At 36.4% G+C, this 25,792-nt stretch overlaps 1 protein-coding gene across 4 annotated transcripts in view; it reads right to left on the reverse strand.

The window, feature by feature from the left end:
- Nucleotides 1–25,792, reverse strand: part of LOC115213839 (tetratricopeptide repeat protein 17) — a 137,154-nt gene that overhangs the window by 11,818 nt on the left and 99,544 nt on the right. For all 4 annotated transcript variants that reach the window (XM_029782768.2, XM_036504445.1, XM_029782766.2 and 1 more), the window contains 2 exons: nt 22,846–22,935; nt 127–254 (listed from right to left, as the gene is read on the reverse strand). In XM_029782768.2, coding sequence (XP_029638628.1) covers nt 127–254; nt 22,846–22,935 — 218 coding nt within the window. The remainder of the gene's footprint in view (nt 1–126; nt 255–22,845; nt 22,936–25,792) is intronic.

Below are 25,792 nucleotides of genomic sequence, written 5' to 3' on the forward strand. Positions count from 1 at the left end.
AGAAGGGAATAAGTCGATTCATGTGACTAAAACACCTTGAAGGCAATGCCCCAGCATGGCCGCAGTCTAATGACTGCAACAAGTAAAAGAATGGAAGAAAGATGAATGACATCACTTTCTACTTACTCAAATCCTTTGTTTTCAGGGGACAGGTAAACAGTCGACATATTCTGAGGATCAGGAAACTTTTGAACATACATATCACATTCTTCCTTTGATGGCCAGTCTACGGGCATTTCCTTGTGATGATGGCTCTGAAAAAGCAGAGGAGACGTACATACATACACACACGCACACACACACATATATATATATATATTTAATCTTGATATAAAAAGACAGCAAACAGAAAATATGACCTGCCTACCTCTCTCTATATATATACATGTATATATATGTATATATATATATATATATATGTATATATATATATATGTATATATATAATTTTAAAAAATGTGTTGTAAATGAACAAACGATTATATACTAAATACACAGCCAGACAGAAAACATGGGTCACCAACTGCTGGTCAGTTATTGGCCAGAGTGGTCAAATGCAATTTCAGCCATTCTTGACAATATTGCTTCCACTCTGGAGGTTCCGACAAGAAACTTGCCAGGAATGGGACCTAAACATTACAGAACGAGACGAGGGACAAAACAACAAACAGAGTAAAGGCACTGGGCCATACAAAGATGACAATAATAATAATAATATAATAATAATAATACGTGTACAACAAAAAGCCTTGGGGTTAAGAAATAATTAAGATTCAGCTGAATTTGGTAGTTAAGTTGAGGCACCGAGTCAGTCTGGGATTATCCTCACTGCTTTGAAGTAAGGTGAAAAAAAGGCAAATGAGTAAGAAGAATGTCCAGGTATCAATGCCTTACGGCAGTTCCAGGTGGATCCATTTAATTGATCAATTGAAGCAGTACATCAATTTGGAATACAACCGCCTTCCTCGGATGTATACAACTATTATCGCTTTCCAACATACAGGATACTCCATCATTATCATTTGATGTCCGTTTTCCATGCTGGCATGGGTTGGATGGTTTGACTGGGGTTTGGGAAGCCAGGAGGCTGCACCAGGCCCCAATCTGATCTGGCAGAGTTTCTACAGCTGGATGCCCTTCCTAATGCCAACCACTCTGAAAGTGTAGTGGGTGCTTTTTACATGCCACCAGCACAGGGGCCAGAGGAGCTGGCATCAACCACAATTGGATGGTGCTTTTTACATGCCACCAGCACAGGGGCCAGAGGAGCTGGCATCAACCACAATTGGATGGTGCTTTTTACATGCCACCAGCACAGGGGCCAGAGGAGCTGGCATCAACCACAATTGGATGGTGCTTTTTACATGCCACCAGCACGGAAGCCAAAGTGTCATTTTAGCAAATTTTACATCAGAACTATTATTGTAGCAGAATGAAGTTAGGGAGAAAACACCCCAACTTTAATTTGGAGAGGTAGAAGAAAGTAAGAACGGGAGTCAGGAGATGGTCATATAGCTACATTTATCTCCTTCGCCTTGTCACAATGCAAAGATCTAATGCCTTTTTGCTTTATATATATATAAACAATTGAATAAGGTGGAGTTAACAAGAAAGAGCCCAGTTGGAGATTTATTTGTAATCACTACAATTGTTTCTGCGCAACACAGCTCTCCGGGCCTGCAGGTATTTGGATCTGTAACCATTTCTCTGTAGTACTACTTGATAGCACCAGGTGAAATCTGCAGGACAAGCTTTATACTGTACTCTATTACGTTCCTAACAGAATATAACAGAACTACACACACACACATATATAGGCCGGGATGCAGACATCTAAAATTGCTCTAGTTTTTTTGTTTTTGTGACCACCACATGGCAACATGATATTTTGCACAACGGTAGAGAAAAATATGCATAACAACCACAGAAACTCGTCAAGCGTGGAAAGTGCACATTAATGAGTTATCATACTTTTAATCATCATCATCATCATCGTCGTTTAACGTCCGTTCTCCATGCTAGCATGGGTTGGACGGTTCGACCGGGGTTCTGGGAAGCCAGAAGGCTGCACCAGGCTCCAGTCTAATTTGGCAATGTTTCTACAGCTGGATGCCCTTCCTAACGCCAACCACTCCGTGAGTGTAGTGGGTGCTTTTTACGTGCCACCTGCACAGGTGCCAGGCGGGGCTGGCAACGGCCACGGTCAGATTGTGTATTTTATGTGCCACCGGCACGGAAGCCAGTCGAGGCGGTGCTGGCATCGGCCACGAGTCGGATAGTGCTTTTTACGTACCACCAGACCAGGGATCCTGGCTGGTTCAATTCGATTTCGATTTCGCTTGCCCCAACATGTCTTCACAAGCAAAGGGGGTTGGCAAGGGTGCCTGTCGTACGGTCGCATTGGAGTATTTTACGTGCCACGGCCACGAGTCGGATAGTGCTTTTTACGTACCACCAGACCAGGGATCCTGGCTGGTTCAATTCGATTTCGATTTCGCTTGCCCCAACATGTCTTCACAAGCAAAGGGGGTTGGCATGGGTGCCTGAAATTATGTCTGTTGGATTCTTGAGTCCTCAGTTGGAAACCAGGCCAATGGCGTTGTGTGTTGGACTGGTCTTTTGTTGTGAAGGAAAGATTGTGATGTACAGAATGTCAAAACAAGTCTAATTTCAGAATAAGATTGCAAACTTAAATTTACATCCTATTAGAAATATTTCCACTTACTGAGGCACATTTGCAAACCATTAAAATTAAATGGGGGAGGGGGAGGGGTGTTGTGAAGAGTAAATTTTGTCTGACCTCTGAAGCATGTCAAATCTTAAAAAAATACATTTAATCTTTAAAAATGATGATGATGATAATAACAATAATACTTGTAATATTAACAAGACCAAAGAAACTCATCATTTTTCTCTTGTCTTTCTCATCCTTGTCTTACACTCTTCTGCCCTCAACCTCTTCTCTCATGCCTGTACCTCTGTCTCTCATGCTCGCTCTCACTCTCTCTATTTCTTGCATGTATGCACACACACACACACACACATATGCGTACATGCACAGACATCCTCCTCTCTCTCTCTCTCTCTCTCTCCCACTCCACATCTCTTCATTCCAAACAGAAAATCTTGAGAAACGATAAAAGTATCCTCCCACATAATATTGATTCCAATCTGCTTTACTATAACTAACTCAGACATTTGACACATGTGGCATAAAACAGTTATTGATGTCCATTTTCAGCTTGTTTTCATTAATAACACTCCATGTTGGTAGCTTATTAATGACTGCATAAATTGAATCAAATAAATTCAAAGGTCCCAAAGCAGTTTCTTATATGATCAGGTTGCATTGTCCATGTACGGCATAACAAATACCTCATCTGGCCATCATTTCAAAGCTGTGTCTAACATCCTATACATTTTCAGTTAATGCAGGATGAAAACTTTACCACAGAGTAAATGTCTGTAAAATAACATTTGTGGCTTTAAATATGGGAATTCAGTAACTCACTGGAGAAGTGACAAACTATGCTTCCAATGAATTACTGTTGAATTTGATGCATGAAGATGCATGCAGGTAAAATTGAACTTTACAGATAATCCAAGTCACCTTTCTCATTTGAGGTGACCTCTCGCACACCTTTCGTCTTCTTCCTCATTGTCTGCATCATCTTCATCACCTTCCACATCATTTTCTGCTTGAGCTAAATTTTGGCAATGAATGCATCTACACAGGTCTGTGCAGGTTCCCTTGTGCTGTCGACACAAGCACCAACCCCTTTCCTTCACCTTTGGGTTCCTCACAGCTATTCTTCTTGCAACTGCAAAAAGTAATCTCAAGCAAAGAACTTGGTGCAGGTGGAAGATCGCCACCCCCCCCCTCCACTACCTCTGTAGTGGTATCTTACTTCCCATCCGTGGTTGTGTGGGCTGTGGAAACTGTACAAGACATTTGCTATGTACTCCTTCCTGCTAGGTAGTTTGCCCTCGTCAGGTTTTTCACCATGGCATCATGTGTGGGGGGCATGGTCATCTCTGCTTTAGTGCCCATCAACAACTCATCACTACAAGATGCACGTGTACCTTGGCCTTCCGCTTCCGGGTTTGTTTTGCTCACATCATCCAATTCAGCAAGTCGTTCTGCTTTTTCCGTGAGGACCCTTTCCAGACGATTTTTTAAAATTCTTTCAACACTATAGCACATTCTTTGACCTTATTGAAACTTTTCTCTGAAAATGGGTCTTAATCACATGCATGTAACAAAATGCCAAAGATTTCCCCTCAGAAGACAAGAAAGACGACGTGTGCCATGTGCGGTGAATGCAACGAGGCATATGATTGGTCAACTTAGGAGTTGTCTTCCAAAATGCAAATTAAACAACCATGCTGGTTGGTTTACGATTATTCTGAAAAGTTATTTTTCACACATTTTCTCAATTTTTTATAAAAAAGTGCAACTTTTACGCCTGTCAGGTTTGAGGGATGACATTTATTATATTTCTAAATAATGTGAGAATTTGAGATAGTTGCCTGATGGTGGCCACAAAAAGTCGATGTTTGGGATTTTGCATATCAACTTAACACACATATATAATTATTTTATGTATGAGAAAAGAAAACGGAGAAACTGACATATAAACATCAATTTATTAGAACTTAATACAATTCTGAACAATACCCAACTCAATTTCACCTACAGCTGTTTCCATGCCCAATTGAATTAAATCAAATTTCCATATCGAATATGGGGAAGAATTTGATAGAAAGGAGCTACATTCTGATGGGTTGTTTGACCCCTGATAGACTCCCCTGATGAAATACCTAATTAACGATATTCAATATGGAAATTTAATTTAATTTCTTAGATTGATTCAATTGGGCATGGAAACAGTTGTAGGTGAAACTGAGTTGGATATTGTTCAGAATATTTATTATGTTCTAATAAATTGATGTCAACTTCTCTGTTTTCTTTTCTCATTCATAAAAAAAATTATAATAATCTACCCAGATCTATCAATGTGATAGATCTGGGTAGATCTTTGGTTTTTTCACTGATACACTGGATATAACCAGGAAACTCCAATTGCTGATATCCCTTTGATAGGATTTATATCCTTGATTTAGTTGTATGTATGTATATTTATTGAGTATTATCTGAGCGATAACCTCATAATTTCCATTTAAAAGCTTCTATTCTGTTATTGGCTGCCATATGCCATCATAGAGCAGGTTAATTCCTTGAACTGGATTAGCTAATTAGGCTGAAGCATTTAAAAAATGGGGAACTGGATGGGATCCAGCTGTGCTTTAAAAGCAACCAACCTGATGGAGGACCAGTACACAGATGCTGCAGCTGGGCTTATTTATGTAATTTATATAAAGGTATGAGGCTGAAAAACTCAGCAACTTGCAGCCATTACCATTGCAAAGAAACAAATGTTGTAATTAAACCATGTTTATTCCATTCACTTGTTGCATATATATATATATATATATATATATATATATATATATATATATATATATCTATATATATATATATATATATATATCGTCCAACCCATGCTATTATGGAAAGCGGACGTTAAATGATGATGATGATGATTATATATGTCATCATCATCATTGTTTAATGTCCATCTTCCATGCATGCATGGGTAGGATGGCTGACATGAGCCAGCCAGGTAGGAAACTACCCAAGGCTATTGTATCTGCTTTGGCAGGGTTTTGTATATATTGTCATCACCATCATACTTTCAATGTCCATGTTTCTATGCTTGCATGGGTTGGCAGATTTTCTCTGGCTGGGTACCCTTCTGGTTAACAATCCTCACCTGATTCTTCACAGATTGGAAAACTAAAATTTGAAAAAACAATTTGTGAACTTTTAAATCATCCAGCAACAGCAGCGAAACTGCTAAACCCAGGTTTCTACTTCCTTGAGTAGAAATCTAGACTCAGCAGTCCTACCACCACTGTTGGATGCTTTTTCTACTGATATGCTTCTCTGCATTTTAGGCCTATACAAGATGTTTTCTTGAGACCATTACCACAGTTTTCTGGCTTTCTACTGTATATCCATGTTGAATAGGATATATATCTTCATCATCCTCATTTAATGTCCATTTTTCCATGTAGGCATTGGATAATTCGACAAGGGCTGACTGCTTCAAGCTCTGATTGTCTTTTTTGGTCTGGTTTCTACACCTGGATCCCCTTCCCTAATGCCAACCACTTTGCAGAATGTATTTGGTGCTTCTTACGTGGCACCAGCCCCAGTATGGTCACCAAGTAACTCGTGTGTGTATTTTTATATATACACACACACACATGCACACAAATATACATACATAACACACACACATACCCATAGAAGCATACACACAAGCACAATCCCCTACATACACTTTTATGCACACATACACACATTCTACACAAACATGTGTACATCAGTACCATGTTATAGAATGAATATAACAGATTGAAATATAATTATACATTGTGTAATACATACATACGCGTGTATGGACGAATGTATGAGTGTGTGTATAGCAAAAGAATATAACAAATGAAAAATACGTATTACAAAATGTGATAAAATATTTAATAACAAATACAACAGAAAATGTGCAGTGTAAAATGAACGATTATAAAATATAACATATGCAACATAAATTGTGCAGTATACAACATATAATAAAATATGTACATAATAAAATATAAAAATATGTGATAGATGTGTATGTATATATTTTTAAATACGTATGTGATGATCTATACAGTACATATATATTATGCATAAAGAAAAAAATTTACATTAATATACATAATACACATAAAATGGAAAAGGAAAGAATATAAGAACATATACAAGGGTATATAAATTATATAAAAATAAAGAACATTATGAAAAAAAGTGGGATACAATAACAAAAATATATAATGAAATATAAATATAATAATAAACAATATGAAACTACAGAAACTTAAGATGTATTGTGTGTGTGTGTGTATTGTTGATAATGTAGTTCTATATTTAAGAGATGAGGAATTATGTACACTGTTTACATTTAACGGATATTTGTCCTCATCTTGTTTGTTAACACGTTTCGGCTGATATACGCTCCAGCCTTCATCAGGTGTCTTGGGGAAATTTCGAACCTGGGTTCTCATTCAATATTATTATTATTATTCAGGTCACTGCTTGGAATTGAACTCGGAATCTTGGGGTTAGTAGCCCGTGCTCTTAACCACTACACCCACGAGCATATGGCGTAGTGGTTAAGAGTGCGGGCTACTAACCCTAAGATTCCGAGTTTGATTCCAGGCAGTGACCTAAATAATTATAATATAGAAAAATAGCTTAAGAATGAGAAACTAGGTTCGAAATTTCCCCACAACACTTGATGAAGGCTAGAGAGTATATCAGTTGAAACATGTTAACAACAAACAGGATGAGGACAAATATCCATCAAATGTAAATAATGTATATCATTGATGTCAAGAATTATATAAACTTTTGAAAAAGTTCAATAATTCTTTTTTGGAATAAAGGTTTATGAAGCCCATTACATACAGCTATAAAAGATAGCCCGTAAAATAATGGGTTGAAAAATCTTTTTGATAGAAAAAGTCAAAAGTTGCTCAAGGGGGTTGTATTTGATATGCTTCAAGGACCATTATTCCAAGATATATTATATATATGGTATTTGATTTATTTAAGATGCCCCCTCCCCACCTTTTTTTTCCCCCAAAGTTCTCAAAAAGCATCATTCTAGGTCCTTATATATCAAATTGGACCTCTGTTACATGTTTGAACCCATCAGCATTTAAACTGGCCTAAGAATTCTACCAAATCCTGCTCCTCACCCCTGTTCTATATTGTCATTTGGAAAAGAAACAATCCCATCACTGATATCTCATATCTACAAAATGATGCATGATTCATTGAAAACTATGGAAATAAATATTACATTTGACAGAAGAATCTGAATGCTAAAGGTTGAATGCATTGAAAATGGTTGTTCCTGAATATGTGCTGCTGAAATTGAGGTGTGTCTAATTGACCAGGAATCTTTTATACCATCAACTACGATAAGTGTATGTGTGTAATATGAAAATACATCAAAGACAATTCAAATAATAAGAAAAAGGAATAAAGAAACAAAAATGTGAAAATTAAAAATAATTTTAAAAAATACTCAGGGTGAATGTGACCAGGAATACATCTGTTAGAGATGGGGTTTTTTTTTTTTTTGTAAAATATTTTTAAGTTTGTGAAACGTTTGAGGATTGATGTATATAGGATCCAGATGCTTAAAACTCGTCTGTAAATGTCTCAAAAGCATTCATTCTCATCTTGATAATTTGAGACTAATTCAGATGTTTTGTTTAATAGTAGCACATAGTTCTTTCTTTGGATGTTAAATTTCTTTTCTCATTAGAGGTGACATCTCTTGGATCCATTGGTATCTAAGATGGTGCTTTCAATGACTTAACCAATTTGTTAAGATAGTTTTTGTATTTTGGTTCTTGAGCTTTAGAAATATTTAATCCATGACATAGCTCTCTTGTATTCTGTGTGCCGGAAAGCGAATATGTTGTGTTTACCAGCTTTTGAATAGATTAGCTGCAAAAAACTGGTGTAATTTCCTTCTGTATCTTCAGATAAAGTGAGGTGAAGTGTCTTTGGTGTGAAATACCAATATTTTATCATGGCACTTTTTGTTGGAGGAGCAAGAAATGGTGATTCTGCAAATGCCTAGAGAGCAACGTTGTGACTTACCAGTGCTTGTGATGTCCTCTATTGATCTTTGATGTTAAAAAACAAGTTTTTCAGAGCCATTGTAGTTAACCTTTTCTCAGAAGTTCATGAAAATTATGTGAGAAAATGAAGTGCTTATGTGTTAAACATCGGAAATATTCCTTCTGCATAAGAAATGGCATCAAGCCACTTGGCTGGGTCGAACCAAATATTTACCCCTTTCCTTATTACAGTTTCTATTTGTGTACATACTATTGGTGTTTTGCATATGCTGCATTGTATCTTTAAAACCATTCCCTGTTAAAACTTCTTTGTAAATAGGAAGAGCTCTACTCAAGGATTCTTCATCAAATGTGCTGCTGGAAATCCATTTGCTAATAATGCTGATTAAAAGACCATGAGTGAAATCTTGGAAATTAACAAAATGCTGGCCATGACAATATTTTTAGACTAAATTCTCGAATGGTTTTTATGAAGATGCTTCCGAATTTATCTGGTGTTGATCTATTTTAGAAACCGGTAAAGATTAGACCACAGCCTCAAATTCTAAATGAGAGGAAATGTTAAAGTGGGTCTAGTAAATATGTCCACCTCTCTCACAAACCTCTCTTCCATTGTAACTACTCATAGCAACACCAGAAAGCTTTACCACCATTGTGCTGCTACTGAAAGGAACCACAATGGAAAGGTAATCACTTCTGAGCATTCATTAAAATATTAATTCAGGAATCATTTACATTTGACGGATATTTGTCCTCATCTTATTTGTTGTTAACACAATGTTTCTGCTGATATACCCTCCAGCCTTCATCAAGTGTCTTGGGTAAATTTCGAACCTGGGTTCTCATTCCTAAGGTATTTTTCAGTATTATATAGTGTAGTGGTTAAGAGCACGGGCTACTAACCCCAATATTCTGAATACAATTCCAGGCGGTGACCTGGATAATAATAATATCGAAAAATACCTTAGGAATGAGAACCCAGGTTCGAAATTTCCCCAAGACACCTGATGAAGGCTGGAGGGTTTATCAGCTGAAATGTGTTAACAACAAATAAGATGAGGACAAATATATGTCAAATGTAAATAATTGCTCATCTCTTAAATCTAGAACTGTAGAAATGAATGACCAGATGCTAAATTTACAGAGCGTGGGTCTTGTGATGAGGGAATAAAACTGAGTGAATCTGCAGTATTGTGTATCTTCTAGATTATTAAACCACTCAATTACCAACATGTTGTAAACCAGTGGCATATATATTATATCTCAGGCGTGTGCCATCAGTAATTACTCAGGGTAATAACCGAAACACAGGCGCATGACTGAGTTGGAGGCAGATTTGCTTCTGCCTTTATAGTACGTAAAGAAAATGTTGTTGTAGGAGTGTACGCAGCATGTGTACCACAGCAGTTCTATGCATAGCTTAGATACTGAGATTGAAAGGCAGGGGCGAATGATGCCAACCTGATCTACAAAAAAATAAGATATTTTATATTTTACGCAGAGTAATCAGAGCAACCTTCATAATTTTATTGAATTGGGTGCATATTTTGCCATAAAAGGAAAATGTTGCTATTGATCTATTTTATTCAGGGTAGGCACTGCCCACTTTGCTTACCTAGGCAGCATGTCTCAGATCAAATCACTTGCTATGCAGGTACATCTCCGTAATATATATATATATTACGGAGATGTACCTGCATAGCAAGTGATTTGATCTGAGATCATGTGCTGAAATATTTTCGTCACTTTAAAACTGCCACCTGTTCACTGACAAAAATCTGTGCTGCATCACGGATTTTTGTCAGTGAACAGGTCGCGGTCTTAAAGCGACGAAAATATTTTGACAAATTAAACTTAAATGTTGAAGTGAATTGAACGGCTTTTGTGTTTCTTAAATGGCTTACAAACACCTTCCACGCTGCAATTGTATATATATATATTATATATATATATATGTGTGTGTGTGTGTGTGTGTTTGAATTAATGGAAATTAAAATGTTTCTACTAATGTACTTAATTCCTATTAGATGTAAAGTTATCTTTGAGGTCTTTCAAGGTCACTCGGGCATTCAGCTCTGTCGTCCATCGCAATTTGAAATGTTAATGTGTGTGTGTGTGCATGCATCTATACCAGTATTGTTGTATGTGTTAGTGTTTGTATTTTTACAGTTCCTCCTATCTATCAAAGGTGGCACAAGCACTATCACACATGCTTCCCACATGACAGAATTTCTGCCAACGCTCACAGGCCATAGTAGAAGACACTTGCCCAAGGTGTTGCACATGTGGTTGGAAAACAAACTTCTTATCCACATAGCCATGCGTGTGCAGCCATCAATTCTGTATAAATTACTACACTTTGGTCTTAAACAAAAGGTCAAGAAACAATTTTGTATAAATTCTTTGCCTTCGTGTGGTTAGAATTTTTAAGAGCTTTCATGTATATTCGTTTTTCTCTCAAGTCTTGAAAATCGTTAAAGTAATTTTACCTTTTCTGATCATCAGGAATTGATTTGTTTCTACATTTGATGACACTTAGTTCTGCTATATTTGCAGTTTTCAAAGCTGTGTTTCTCTTTAATTGGTTGTGATCATGAGAGAAAAAAAAGCCTCCCCACCATTCCTCTTACTACATCCCCCTTTCTCATCTCCAATAAGACATTGCCTATACAGGGTAAATTATCACCATTTTATATTTTTAATTTCATGCATTGCATTGTTTGCCTTTGATTTTGTCGACTGCACAGTATAGTAGGGTCAGTTGGACACCATCTATGAGAAAAACAGCACCATGACACAATTCACTCTGCCAGAAATTTGGAAACGACATCATGCTGTAGTGCTTGGCATTCATGCAGGAAGATCCAATATGAATATTTCAGAGTGTTTAGGTGGCAATCTGAGGACATGTACTAAGAGTGATAAAAATCAAACATCCAGTCAACATCACGGTGTTCGGAGTGATCACTAGTGATGGCAACATTATACCTCCATTCATCTTCCCACATGGCCTCAGACTCAACATGTAGGCCTACATCAAGTGCCTGGAGAAGGTAGTGCTTCCCTGGGTGAAGAGGTTGGTTGTTGGAAGACCCTATCTCTGGCAACAGGACTCTGCACCATGCCACACAAGCAGGGGAACCCAGTCATGGCTGTCAGACAATTTCTGTGAGCACACCACCCCTAACGTCTGGCCACCTAAGTCCCCAAACTACAGCCCCCTTGATTATTATGTGTAGGGTGCAGTTGAACATGTGACCAACAAAACTGCTTGTAACACCAAAGATGAACTGAAGGCAAGGATTATGGCAGCATTCACCAACTTAAACAAGGAGACCGAACAGAAGAGCTGCAGGAGATTCCAAAGTCGTCTGGAGGCCGTGGTTGAAGCCAATGGCGATTTTATTGAATAAATTTACTCTTTAGTATTTCAAGATGTTTCTGGTAAATATCTGTTAAAATGACATGTCAGTGTCATTTTCATTTTTGCATAATTTAGACAATTTATTCACCATATCCTGTATATGGAGTGGGTGTATATAGTGCTACATGCATACACACGCATTTGCATATATGCGTGTGTATAAAGTGTGTGTGATTTGGTGGAGATTTAGCTGCTGTTTGTAGCAATTTGAGAAGCTCTGTACTGACCACCACATAAAAAGTACCTGAAGCTGTTCTGTGAATCATTATTCTGAGTTTCACAATGAGTTTGTTTTTGCTAACAACTGTGTTGGGCTTTTTGATAATTCCTTTAAAAAAGATTATTACAACATATATATACATTCAGCAAGGCAGAAAAACACTTCACCCCTTTCACTATATACTTGGGGTTAATGATAATATTAACAGTTATAAAATTGATTGTTCCATTATAGGACTTTAGTGTGTTTTACACACCTGATAGTGAAGACAAAAATATAAAGTGCTTTTGCATGGAAGTAGATGAATCTACCACGTCCATATATCAGCTGATATATTTTCTAATGGCTTTTGGAAATCAATCAAATCTTGACCATTTATATTACTATATTTATAAATATCTTTGCTTATATATTGTCATGCTGCTTCCTTTCTTCAATGGTTTCAATAATCAGCCACACAACTCTGGAAGCTTTAACTTCTCATAAAATATACATTACTCTATGTGTGTATATATTCTTACGAAGGCGGCAAGCTGGCAGAAACATTAGCACGCCAGGCGAAATACTTAGTAGTATTTCGTCTGTTTTTATGTTCTGAGTTCAAATTTCGCCATGGTCAACTTTTCCTTTCATCCTTTTGGGGTCGATAAATTAAGTACCAGTTGCATACCTTGGTTGATCTAATCAACTGGTCCCTTCCCCCAAAATTTCAGCCCTTGTGTCTTGAGTAGAAAAGTATATTCGTATATATATATATATATATATATATATATATATATATTCTTATCTTCCACAGAACAGGGGACATGCAGAGATTGACAGTTGCTTTTGACAGTGAAGAGCAAAGTTCTGTATCAATCAAGTGTTGACTCATGCCAAGTGGAATAAACCTGAGCGGTGCCCCTTGTTATTGAAGGGCAGGAACTGCTTGAAGCAAGCCACTTCTCTGGATAGCACAATCTGATGGTGGACTAGGTGAGCAAGGCCAGCTCAGTACTCAGAAGGTTGAGGCTTATTCAGAACGCTACATATGTCAGTCCAAGTTAAATGCAAAGCAAAATGAACAATATCATTATCCACCTTATTATATGGAACAGAGACACTTGAAATCACTTGGATAAATAAGGTTAACAAACACACAATCATCCTAAGAAAAAGCCGAGGTTTTAATAGCATGGAGAAGATGTTGGTGCAGCAGCAATCTCTGCTGATGTGAGGATGTCCGAGGAATGGAGGAAATTCAGTTGCTCAGGCAAATACCTTGACTAATAATTGTTTAATGGTACAAGACGCACAGCTGAGAGTTAAAGATGTAACAAAATATGAGACTGCAGAGGCATTGCAGTGAAGGAGATTCCCTTCTCATATTTAAGATACGAGTCATGTTTCATAAGGACAATCATTGCTGACTATTGGTGGACTGCTTATAGGGATGAATGCTACAAAGGGTTCCTTGTTGTAACTGCATGGTCAGTTGTTGAGAAAGTGTAATACATGTCTGTCCAGTATAACAGCTGGCATCATGAGGTTTAAAACTTTTGTGTTCCTTATTGATTGGAAGAGTCTGATTAGTCAAACATGTGAGCAGAGGCATTCCAGTAAAGACCATCACCTCTTATTTTCAGACATAGTGTAACCATGACATTCGCAAATATGGCTCTCCTGCTTTATGGCAGTAAAATGTGATTTAGATGGGGGGGGGGTTTCAACCTTGTCTGTTCATTGAGGGGGAGGTTTTTAATTCTGGGGATTTTGTAACAGATTCTTACTATTAATTGTAAATCAGTATAATACAAAGTTTTCTATAGATTGTTTTAATTGTAGAACTCAAAGTAGCTAAAGCTGTAAATAATAGCATGTAAAAGAATATTGGGTTTAAAAAATCCCTTTGGATGATAAAAAAGTCAAATGGCTGAAAAGAAAAGCTTATAAACAACGCAAGTTTTCTAAATATTTTTTCTGAAATATTCTATAAGTCGGGTGCAGTGAATTTGGATCGTTGGTTTGTTCTTATTGGCTGCTTTAAAGGGGAATTTGTTGTAACTGCCTTAAACCTTAATCTGCTAACATGGCTGAGTATTATTTTGTTTTGTTTTGGCGAGATTAATTTCTTTGATTTTGTACTTTTGATCTTTTTGTTTAATCCTTTAGCATTTCAACTGGCCATAATATTTCCCCTCTTTTATGTTCAATCTGACTGGATCCAGCTTTTCCAACCTACTTTACAATACAGTTCTATATTTAAGAGATGAGGAATTATTTACATTATTTACATTTCACAGATATTTGTCCTCGTCTGGTTTGTTAACACATTTTGTCTGATCTCATTTTAATTCATCATCTTGTAGCTTCGAGATTTCAACAATCTGATTGTTTTCTTCTTTGAACAACATTGTAAAGTAGATTATTTACATTTGATGGATATTTGTCCCCATCTTGTTTGTTGTTAACGTTTCTGCTGATATACCCTTCAGCCTTCATCAGGTGTCTTGGGGAAATTTCGAACCTGGGTTCTCATTCCTAAGGTATTTTTCAATGTTGTTGTTGTTATTCAGGTCACTGCCTGGAATCGAACTCGGAATCTTGGAGTTAGTAGCCCACGCTCTTAACCACTACACCATATGACTTCAGTGGAGACATATAGAGAAACTCCATCAAAAGCCTATGGGCATATGGTGTTGTGGTTAAGAGCGCAGGCTACTAACCCCAAGATTCCGAGTTCGATTCCAGGCAGTGGCCTGAATACTAATTATATTAATATTGAAAATTACCTTAGGAATGATAACCCAGGTTCGAAATTTCCCCAAGATACCTGATGAAGGCTGGAGGGTATATCAGCTGAAACGTTAACAACAAACCAGATGAGGACAAATATCCATCAAATGTAAATAATCTACTTTACAATGTTGTTCAAAGAAGAAAACAATCAGATTGTTGAAATCTCGAAGCTACAAGATGATGCAAGATCAATTAAAAGCATTGTGCATGCTAAAGGGTTAATTTTGTGGTATGTTTTTGTAGACTCTACAAGCTCATCTCAGAGAGCTTGTCATTACTGTCATTTTGTTTCTGCTGACATTGTGTATCTCCAAAAATATGTGAGGCATTTGTTCATGTTTTTAGTTTACACAGATGTACGACATGAACTCTTTGTTATCACTATATTTATCTCAGACATTTAATTTCTTTCATCTGAATTTCAGTTAGGATATATTTTCAATTTCAAGATGGAAGTCTTTTCAGAGATATTTCTGTTACCAAATATCATTGAGCAGGGATTTATGATTTCTTTTTCATTTCCAAATCAGCTGAACCAGGACCTCCTAAGACCAAAAACTGTCCACACCAGGCACCTCACCTCTTAACAACAATCAAATTTCCCATTAAGCATGTAAATTCGATTTTGTAAACAAAGAATTAATTTCTTGAATTTTTTTCTTTTTCAATCTTTTGAGAGTTGCTTCCAATTACTGCTGGTTTGTTGTCTTTCTCAAAGGACACCAATGGGCAGCCAAACACGCAGAAATATGTGGGCACAGCAGCATCTAATATACATACAGGGGAGTTGAAATGTCACAACCCTGGCTAAGCATGTATGGTCATTGAAGGAGAGTACCATGGATTACGTCATCAAGTGGAGAGTGCTGGAGAGGTGCAAGCTTTGCTTCAATAGAAGGAGGTCCAGTCTATGCTTGGCAGAGAAAGGGACTATATACTAAACTGCAAAAGTGAAGTTTCCAATCATGCCCACATGTAAAGAAAAATGTGATTGGATACAGGTGGAGAGAACCATGAATATAAACAGCAGAAAAAATACCTTGCAACAGTTTTCACCTCTTCTTTGAGAGTTTAATAGCTTATGAAGAAATTAACTTCACAGAAAATTATTTAATGCATTTATGGTTAGGAGAAAATATGATTTATGTTGGTCGGCAGTGTCAACAACAGACATGTCTTGGTCTTATTAGGTTCTCATCAAAAAATGTAGCCGTCTCAAAACTGCTAAATAAGTGATCAATCTTAGACATTTTAACAAGTAGGAAAAGCTAGAAACATTTTTGGCTAGTTATAATTCACATAATTGGTAAAAGAAAAAGAAAAAAAAAAAGCCAAAGGAAATAACTTAGTGAACCAATATATAATGTCATTAATACATTTTTGTGATAGTTAAAGGCTGAATAGCAAGTGTGTGTATGTTTTCCAAATAGTATATTATTATATATATATGCAAATTTGTTGTTAAAAATGCACCTAAATTTGAAAAACTTGTAATGGTTTAATATAAATTTATTTATATATATATATATACACCAAACTAGTTTCAACAATATTATGTGTTTATCAATGGTAAAAATTTAGAATTATGAATTAGAAAAACAAGTTTAAAAGTTTCAATGTTGACAAGTTTAAATGTTCTTAAGTCATTATTGACTGTTTTTCTAATTCATAATTCTAAATTTTTACCATTGATAAACACATATTGTTGAAACTAGTTTGGTGTTTATATAAAAATAAATTTATTTTAAACAAGCTTTTCAAATTTGTGTATTTTCAACAACAAATTTTCCTATATTTTTTCCTGCATGGAACCCCCTCCCTCTTTTGTTTTATATATTTTTATACGCACAAACACACACATATATACATATACACACACACACACATATATTGGGTTGTCAAATATGTTAATTTCTTTCCAATGTTATTTGAATTTGCATGAAACATTTTGTAGCACTTTCAGGGTTTTTGTAGTTCTGTTCTTCCTTCCACTACAACTTTTGTTTATTGTTTTTGAAATTTGAATAAATTTTACTTTTTTTCCAGACATTTGACGATGAAGTGGCAAGTTGTTAGAAATGAACACTTTCAACACCTTTCAGTCAAGGTTCCAAAGCTGCAAGAGACATCTGTGCTGTGAATGGAGAAGGTGCTATTACTGAAAGAACTGCACAGAAATGGTTTCTGTGTTTCAAAGAAGAGAAATTTGACCTCACCGACTGTGTTTGGCTGAGCTGTTCAGTTCAATGAGGATTGATTGAATGAGCTCTCATCTTCAAAGATCTACACCATCCTACCAGGGAATTGGTCCATGTTTTCTCATAGCAGCTGAAATGACCGGACAAGTGACACAGCAGCCTGCTTCTTCAATGCAACAATGCTCTCCCCAACATTGCTAATTTGACTAAAAAATGCTATTGGAGAGGTCAGTTCGGAATCTCTACCACACCCTCCAGCCATTTATAATCACCTTTTGCAGTTGGTCACCAACACATTGCAATTAACGACAGGGAGCTGAGAACCTAACATCCAGGCATTGGCAAGCGAGCGGAACATTGAAGGAGAATGTATTATTAATTGGTTTTGTTAAAATTGTCAATGAAAAGTATTTTAAATGAATGGGGAGAAGAAAAAAATTTGGCAACCCAATATAAAGCCAACCTGAAAATCAATAAGTGATTGAGAGCTAATGAGAATCAAATCCGTGTCTTCATTGTTTACAAAATTTTATTACATACAAACAAGAAGTTTTATGGATAACAATTTGAGAGAAAAATGACAATGAACTCGTCGACAGGATTCAAAACAACTCATTTCTTGCTCAGCAGGTAAAAATGCTACCATTTAAACAACAGCAAGTTTAATAGATTTCTTCTCTCGGACTGCAGGTAGACATTAGTCTCCCGTAGAATTATCAGAAGCAAGTTTGACACATAAGCAGGAGGTATTTGTAACAATTTTCCTGTTAGCAGTTTTTGTTATTTTTCATCTCAATAGTGTGGTTACAAACGTATAAACATTTAAAAAGTGCTTATAATAAATTTTTTGATTAGTAATTTATCATTTATTCCTGTATCTTAAGGTTAAATCTCATCAACGTATCTTACTGAGATGGGAGACATTGCTACCTTAGATTTATGTGGAAGAAATCTAATTGAGTGGAACTAGGATGAAACCCCTGAAGTCAGAGGTTTGGTGGTGCCACAGAGGAAGAACATTTGGATCAGGGTCGAAGGGAAAGAGGTAAGATCCCAGTGATTGATAGAAATGCTAATCACTCGCCCACAAAGTAGCGCTTGTACCTATCGTCAGTCAAACAGTTATTTGGTAGATATAACTATTTATGCAGTTGTGTTGAAGATTATTGATAGGTAAAGATAAAGCAATAAATACTATACAAACACAAAAATCTGTACCAGTAATTTTGTTCAAGAGAAGCCATTTGTAACCGTCTGAAATTTGGCAAAACTTCCATTTTATGAATAAAATTTATAAAAACAGAACAAGTTGACAAAACCTATTAGGAATAAATTAATGTTATCTCCATTTTGCTCATGGTTGGTCTGAGATAAAAATGTGTTCCATTGTATCACAGTAGGAAGAGAGAGAGAGAGAGAGAGAGAGAGAGAGAGAGAACTTTCCAACATTATTTTAATCTAGTTCAAAGGCTGCTTATTTAGAAATCTTTTTGATTTTTCTGCTTCCCTTCTCATTGCTTTCTTTTAGAAATTTTATTTTATTTTAGTTTTATTTTCTAAATTTATTTTATTTAAAAAAAAGTGGCGAGAACTCCACTGAATAAATTTTTCATTTATATAAAGATATATAAAACAAAAATAGAAAAAGTAAAGAAAAATAACTCGAAAAGAAATTAAAAAAAAAAAAAAGTCCACCACTAAAGTTGTTTTCAAACTCTTTTGACTTTTGAGTTTTTTTTTTATGGTTTACATCTTTAGGAAGATTCTGGTAAATTTCAAAGAAAGAGCACTGAATTACAACTAGGGACATTGGATGATCCAGTGTAATGTTGGAGGGGTGGGTATCCTGATATGTGAGTATCTGATCCTGTGTATATTGGGTACACTATCGGGTGACAGTCACAAAGATGGCTCTGAGTCGGCGAAGTTAAGCTTCAGAAAGAAAAAATAAATATAAAAAGAAAAAAAAAATTATATTCTTGATTGGACTCCTTGGGCTAAAGAAAAAAAGTTCAAATTCACACTAAATTTATTAATGGCATAATATATTAATTCTAACGAAGTAGAGATGAATATTAGAATTAAATCAAGAATGGTTATTGAGCAACAACAGAAAATATATTTGAAGTATAAATTTTAGTTGATAAAAATCACTATTGTCTACATTGATAGGAGGAGGGGGGCGATTTCAAGTTATCAAAAATGGTACAGTTTCTCCTCATCATCATATCAACTACGACCAAACATTCCAGGCATGACCATCCCATCAGCTTATCAAATACTGTATATCTAGTACTACATTATTCAATGTAACCTTCCTTTATCTTAAGACAGTAAAGATGTGATTTGAGGTAGATTTAATTGTAGTTTTTAAAAAATTCAATGATGACAGCGACTCCCTCACTGGCTCAATTTCTAAGGGGGTGGAAAGCTGGCAGAAACGCTAGCATGCCAGGCGAAATACTTAGCGGTATTTAGTTTGTCTTTACGTTCTGATTTCAAATTCCCCCAAGGTCGACTTTACCTTTCACCCTTGATAAATTAAGTACCAGTTGCATACTGGGTTTGATCTAATCGACTGCTGCCCAAATTTCAAGCCTTGTGCCTAGAGTTCTATATTTAAGAGATGAGAAATTATGTACATTATTTACATGTGATGGATATTTGTCCTCATCTTATTTCAGCTGATCTATTCTCCAGCCTTCATCAGGTGTCCTGAGGGAATTTCGAACCTGGGTTCTCATTCCTAAGGTATTTTTTGATGTTATTATTATTGTCTTCATTATTCAGGTCACTGCCTGGAATTGAACTCGGAATCTTGGGGTTAGTAGCCCGTGCTCTTAACCACTATGCCTAGAGTAGAAAAGAATTTATAAAGAGGGCATCTATGCAGGAGGGGGGAATCCAAGTGTGTCTGGCAGGCTCCAGTTCTCTGTTGTAGTTTCTATGGCTGGATGCTCTTCCTTATGCCAAGCACATGTGCTGGTGCTACATAAGTGGCACCAGCACAGGTGCACTTATGTGGCACCAGCACAGGATGCTTTTTGTGGCACTGACACCTGAAAGGATGAGCCTGTATGTTGTGGGAAACACCAATTTTACTAAGCTTGATACGATCATCATCATCATCATCATCATATATATATATATATGTACATGTCTATATATTAGAAGAAATGAGGTAATCAGAAGATCGGATGGTTTATATTTACAGATATTTATTTATATATTACATTTTTTACATATATATCATATCATTTAGATCATTAGCGCTTTCTCCCATTCTAGTGGGGTTTTCAAATCAAAATAAGTTCCTTTGTGGGGAATTTTAATCATTTTATAGAGTTTCGTAGTGGTGGGGAGGAATATAAGACAGTGTCTATATATATGTCTATATGCATACAACAGCCACATCGTCGTCAACGTTTGACAGGAACTGGCAAGGCCATGTGTTGCAGCAGGCTCTGATTATTTGTCTTGGCATGGTTTCTACGGCGGCATGCCCTTCCTAACATCAACCACTCTACAGAGTGTACTCAGTGCTTTTCACATGGCCCCAGCACCACTGTTTCTTTACATAGCACTAACACCACATCTGTTTATGCATGACTCTGTCTAAGAAACTATGCGCTGCACTATGTATATGTATATAAAATGTATGGACGGGAAAGAGAGAATGAATGGACATGTGTGTCAAGTTGTATAAATAAGTGTAAAATTTCCAGGTACATGGCCTAGTGGTCAGGGTGTTACATTTCCAACTGTAAGATAGTGGTTTCAATTCCTGGATCAGGTGATGCATTGTGTTCTTGAGCAAAACACTTCACTTCACATTGTTCCAGCTCACTCAGTAGAAAATAAGTTCCAGCAGTATCTGGGAAGTTAACCCTGCAATGGACTAGCGTCCTATCCATGGGATGTAATCTCAGTCCCTTATATGCCATGGAAACTGGATTAAGCTAGACAGACCCTAACCCTAAAATTTCCAGACAGTTATACATTTTAAAGAATGTATAACTGGTAATGTGTGTAAATAATGTTTAATTACCTAGAATAGCATAACAGAAAGAAAGACTGAATTGATTTTGCACTAATTAGATCATTAAGAAACCACACAGAACTCACTGAGAGTTAGACAAAGTTTACTTGATAATGCTATGCTTTTTAAACTGTTTAGGGGCCAATGGAAATATCCTGCTAGCACAAAGGGGAAAGGACAAATTGGTTGATGTAGTTCTAGACAAGGGATTCTCAACCAAGGTCCATTGTAAGATTTTGTCGATGAAGTTTATATTCAATAAATTGACTTTAATTAAAAAACACACAAAATATTAAATTTTTAAAAAATACAATCCCTAATTGTAAAAATAGGACGTTTTAAACAGCAAACAGTGGTGGGACATTTGAGTAAAATGGGAATCTCAAGGGGTCCGTAAGCAAAGATTGGTTGAGACCCACTGGTCTAGATAGATGGCATGGTCATTGTAGGAGTGTCTATAGCCTAACCAGAACCTGCAGCTGAACAATGGACAAATTAAGAAGTGATAAGATGAAATCGAGAATTGTTGTAATGACAAAAGATTAAAGCAAACATCAATATACTCTGTGATAGACTTATCCACTAAATACAAACAGAAAATAGAAAAAAAAATTGACAATGATGATAATAATACTCTACAATGAATTTTTTTTTCCCATTGCCCTTCTTTTAAATGAAAGAAAGTAGCAAACCATCCTACCATGATGAAGATCGAAAAGTGAGGGTTCCTTTCCTAAACCAGACATGGGTTAGATACCAGTAATACCCACTCAGCACAATATCAAAGTAAATAAGAATTGCAGTTAGATTATCACGCTAAACACCTTTTTAAGAAAAGGGAAAAGATTATTAACTTTTAGGGACATAATTACTGGGTTTTTTTTTCTTCTTTGTTTTCAATTGCTTAGTAACAGAATAATTTAAACCTAATAATATTCCTTCTTCTGTTCAAACATGGTTCACCCTGGCGGCTAGTTTATTGTAAGGGAGATAATCACTTTTAGATCAAAAGGAAGAGCAATGAAGACAGCCAAAATATATTCAGGTTTTTCTTTCCCTCATTACAAACACTTTAACATTTCTAGTCATAGGTTATCCTCTATATATTTCTTATATTGTATTGGATTTCTTGTGGAAGGGTGAGGGGGAAGTTTATACACGAATAAATAGATAAATTATGCACAACACATCTAGCAAGAAATTATATACAAATGTGAAGATAAAAGATAGTCTATGCGGTTTTTTTTTGGTTTCTAAGAAAACAGATTTTATATTCTAAGAACCAAATTGACAATTCACGACAACATTAAAAGCTATGTTCTTCTAAGCAAGCCAATGAAACAGCTTGTGATAAGAGGGGTCGAAACAACTGCATGCTGAGTGAAGAAGTGGTGGAATAAGGGAAACGAGAAGAGCTTACCTTGCTTTCAGCAGAATATAATGGTGCTCTGACTGGCACAGAGTAATCGGTTGTTGACTTTGCATCTAAACTCCATGCAGGATCTTTTTCCTATGGAAACAGAATTTCTTCTTTACAACAAATACACACAGAGAAACATGCATAATAGCTTCTGAGGGGAGGGACAGGACACATTCCTCTCACCAGACAAAATAGGAGAAGAACAAGAGACAAATTCCAGATGGCTTCTAGGCATTAAGGCTTCTGTCGGTCAGCTCAGGTGATGTGGTGTTAATGCAATGAAAGTCACTCCAGCTGTATAGTGTATTCAGTGCCGTTGGGTCCCAGACATATTGGTAGGTTGGCATGGGTCGTTAGCTCAGGTGACCACATTAGTAGAAACAGTCTTGATGTGAGGGTAGCCAAATTTGATGGTGTTAAGTTAGAATTGGGGCTGGACGATCAACGTAGGTAAGGCTGCAGGGGTTGAGAACATCCTTGCCTTTGTGCATGGGACACCCAGGCCTAGGGTGGTTTACCTGCCGATGACTTGAAGTTCAATAACAGAGCATAGTACCTGTAGTGGCAACAATAAGATAGCTCGTTCTTCCTGTTGATGGATGCTGGTGGACAATGAAGATAGTGTTGGGAAGTTGTTCCAATGGAGTCTTCAGATGAAGGAGAACAGGAACGTGGAATTTTACCTAGGCCTGTACCTGAAAGACTATTTGCTGTGCATACCTTCCCCTAAAAATAATTGGCTGTCATCACAATATATATATATATAGTAAATAAAAAAATTAAAAAAACGAAGAGCAAACACACAAAAAAACCAACAATGCAAGGACAAGGTACATGTGAAGTATTAGCAGATGCTCAGGGAAGGAAAGAAAGGTAGTTTTACGTTTCGAGCAGAGCTCTCCTTCAGAAACAGGCAAGTCCAATAGAAGAGGAAGAAAAATTGCCAACGATTCACATGTGGTTACATTTTGATATATATATATATATATATATATCAAAATAAGCAAGAAGGATATTCAGAGGTAATACTGTACGATCGTTTCAGGCAACTCCATTCAATTGAACAATCCAATCATTACATCAATTTAAAATGCAGAGCAATCCTCAGCTGCACAAAGACATAGAATTTAATTAAATTAGAACAGATGGACACATTGGTATAATTATACCTAAAATCTCCAAGAAGTTAAGGAGATAGACAAAGACATGTTGTCTTCACTCCAGCATTGAAGTTACTAAGTTTTCAAGAAGATATACATTGTTACAGACTCTGCCTGTCACTGATTTTTTTATTTGTTTTTATGGGGTCAGTTTTAATTTATAGACTAGTTTATTAAATCCCTTGTACATCTAAGGCTGAGAGAACAGAGGGCAGTATCTGTTCGGGGTAGGGCTGAGGGAGCAGACAGACATCATAGTTGGTATAGTCATAAAAATCAAGATTTATTAGAAGCAATATCATGAGGTTTGGTAAGGGAAAACTTAAAACAAGATGTTAACTGACAATTAAGGGGGTCGCCCACTAGCAGGCCATTGATAATGAAATGGGATTTTAATGACTATACCAACTATGATGTCTGTCTGCTCCCTCAGCCCTACCCCGAACAGATACTGCCCTCTGTTCTCTCAGCCTTAGATGTACAAGGGATTTAATAAACTAGTCTATAAATTAAAACTGACCCCATAAAAACAAATAAAAAAATCAGTGACAGACAGAGTCTGTAACAATGTATATCTTCTTGAAAAATTCAGTAACTTCAAAACTGGAATGAAGACAATATGTCTTTGTCTATCTCCTTAACTTCTTGGAGATTTTAGGTATAATTATACCAATGTGTCCATCTGTTCTAATTTAATTAAATTCTATGTCTTTGTGAAGCTAAGGATTGCTCTGCATTTTAAATTGATGTAATGATTGGATCGTTCAATTAAATGGAGTTGCATGAAACGATCGTACAGTATTACCTCTGAATATCCTTGTTGCTTATTTTGATTTTAATCACCTTACTTTGAAATTGTATGGATAATACCGTACTAAATTCTGGTGTCTCAACTTAAGTACACTGCTCATCTGAATCTATATATATGTATTCCACCTCTCAGTTGAGAGGAGTTTGTCTTGCAAGTTACTTGAGCGCTTCACCAGTGTTGGAGCAACATGAAAAGCACCCTTTTACATTCTGTAAAGTTGTTGGTATTTGGAAGGGCAGCATTCAGCTGTAGAAACCAAACCAAAACAGACAGGAAAGCTTGGCACAGTCCTCTGGCTAGCCATCCCCTGTCAGACCATCCAACCCATGACAGCATGGAAAACGGATGTTAAATGCTATATATATATGCAACTGAGACAGTATTTAATTAAAATAGCCATCTATATAGCATACTTAATGTATACACACTGCTGATAGTCTAGTGACTCTGGTATTTGTCTTATGGACTTGCTGTTTTAAAAACAATAAATATCAGAGATTGACAAACATTTGTCCAAGCAGCAGCCCAGAGAACCTAACGGTGACATCATCATCATCATCATCAGGAGGTGGCAACCAGTGAAGTTTGTTGATATTTCTTATCAACAAAATTATCAACTACCTTTGCACTCTGAAATTCCTATGGAATACAACCACTTCAAAAAAGAACTGGTGAAGGTTGGTGAGAGGAAAGGCATCCAGGCTATAGAAATCCGGCCTCAAAATCTACTTCCGTCTAAGCCATGCTAGCTTCAGAAAAAATACATTTAATGAAATAATTATACCTACTGATATTAGTTTCAAATTTTGGGGAGGGAGTAAGTCAGTTGCGTCAACCCCAGTGCTAAATTGGTACTTTTTATTGACCCTAAAAAGATGAAAAGCAAAGCCAACTCCAGCATGCTAATGATTCTGCCAGCTCATATTAACAATAAATAGAACAGTACTACTATAAACATAGTCTAGTTTCTTGGCTC

This window comes from Octopus sinensis, linkage group LG7 (assembly GCF_006345805.1).
Source record: "Octopus sinensis linkage group LG7, ASM634580v1, whole genome shotgun sequence".
NCBI classification, from domain to species: Eukaryota; Metazoa; Mollusca; class Cephalopoda; order Octopoda; family Octopodidae; genus Octopus; species Octopus sinensis.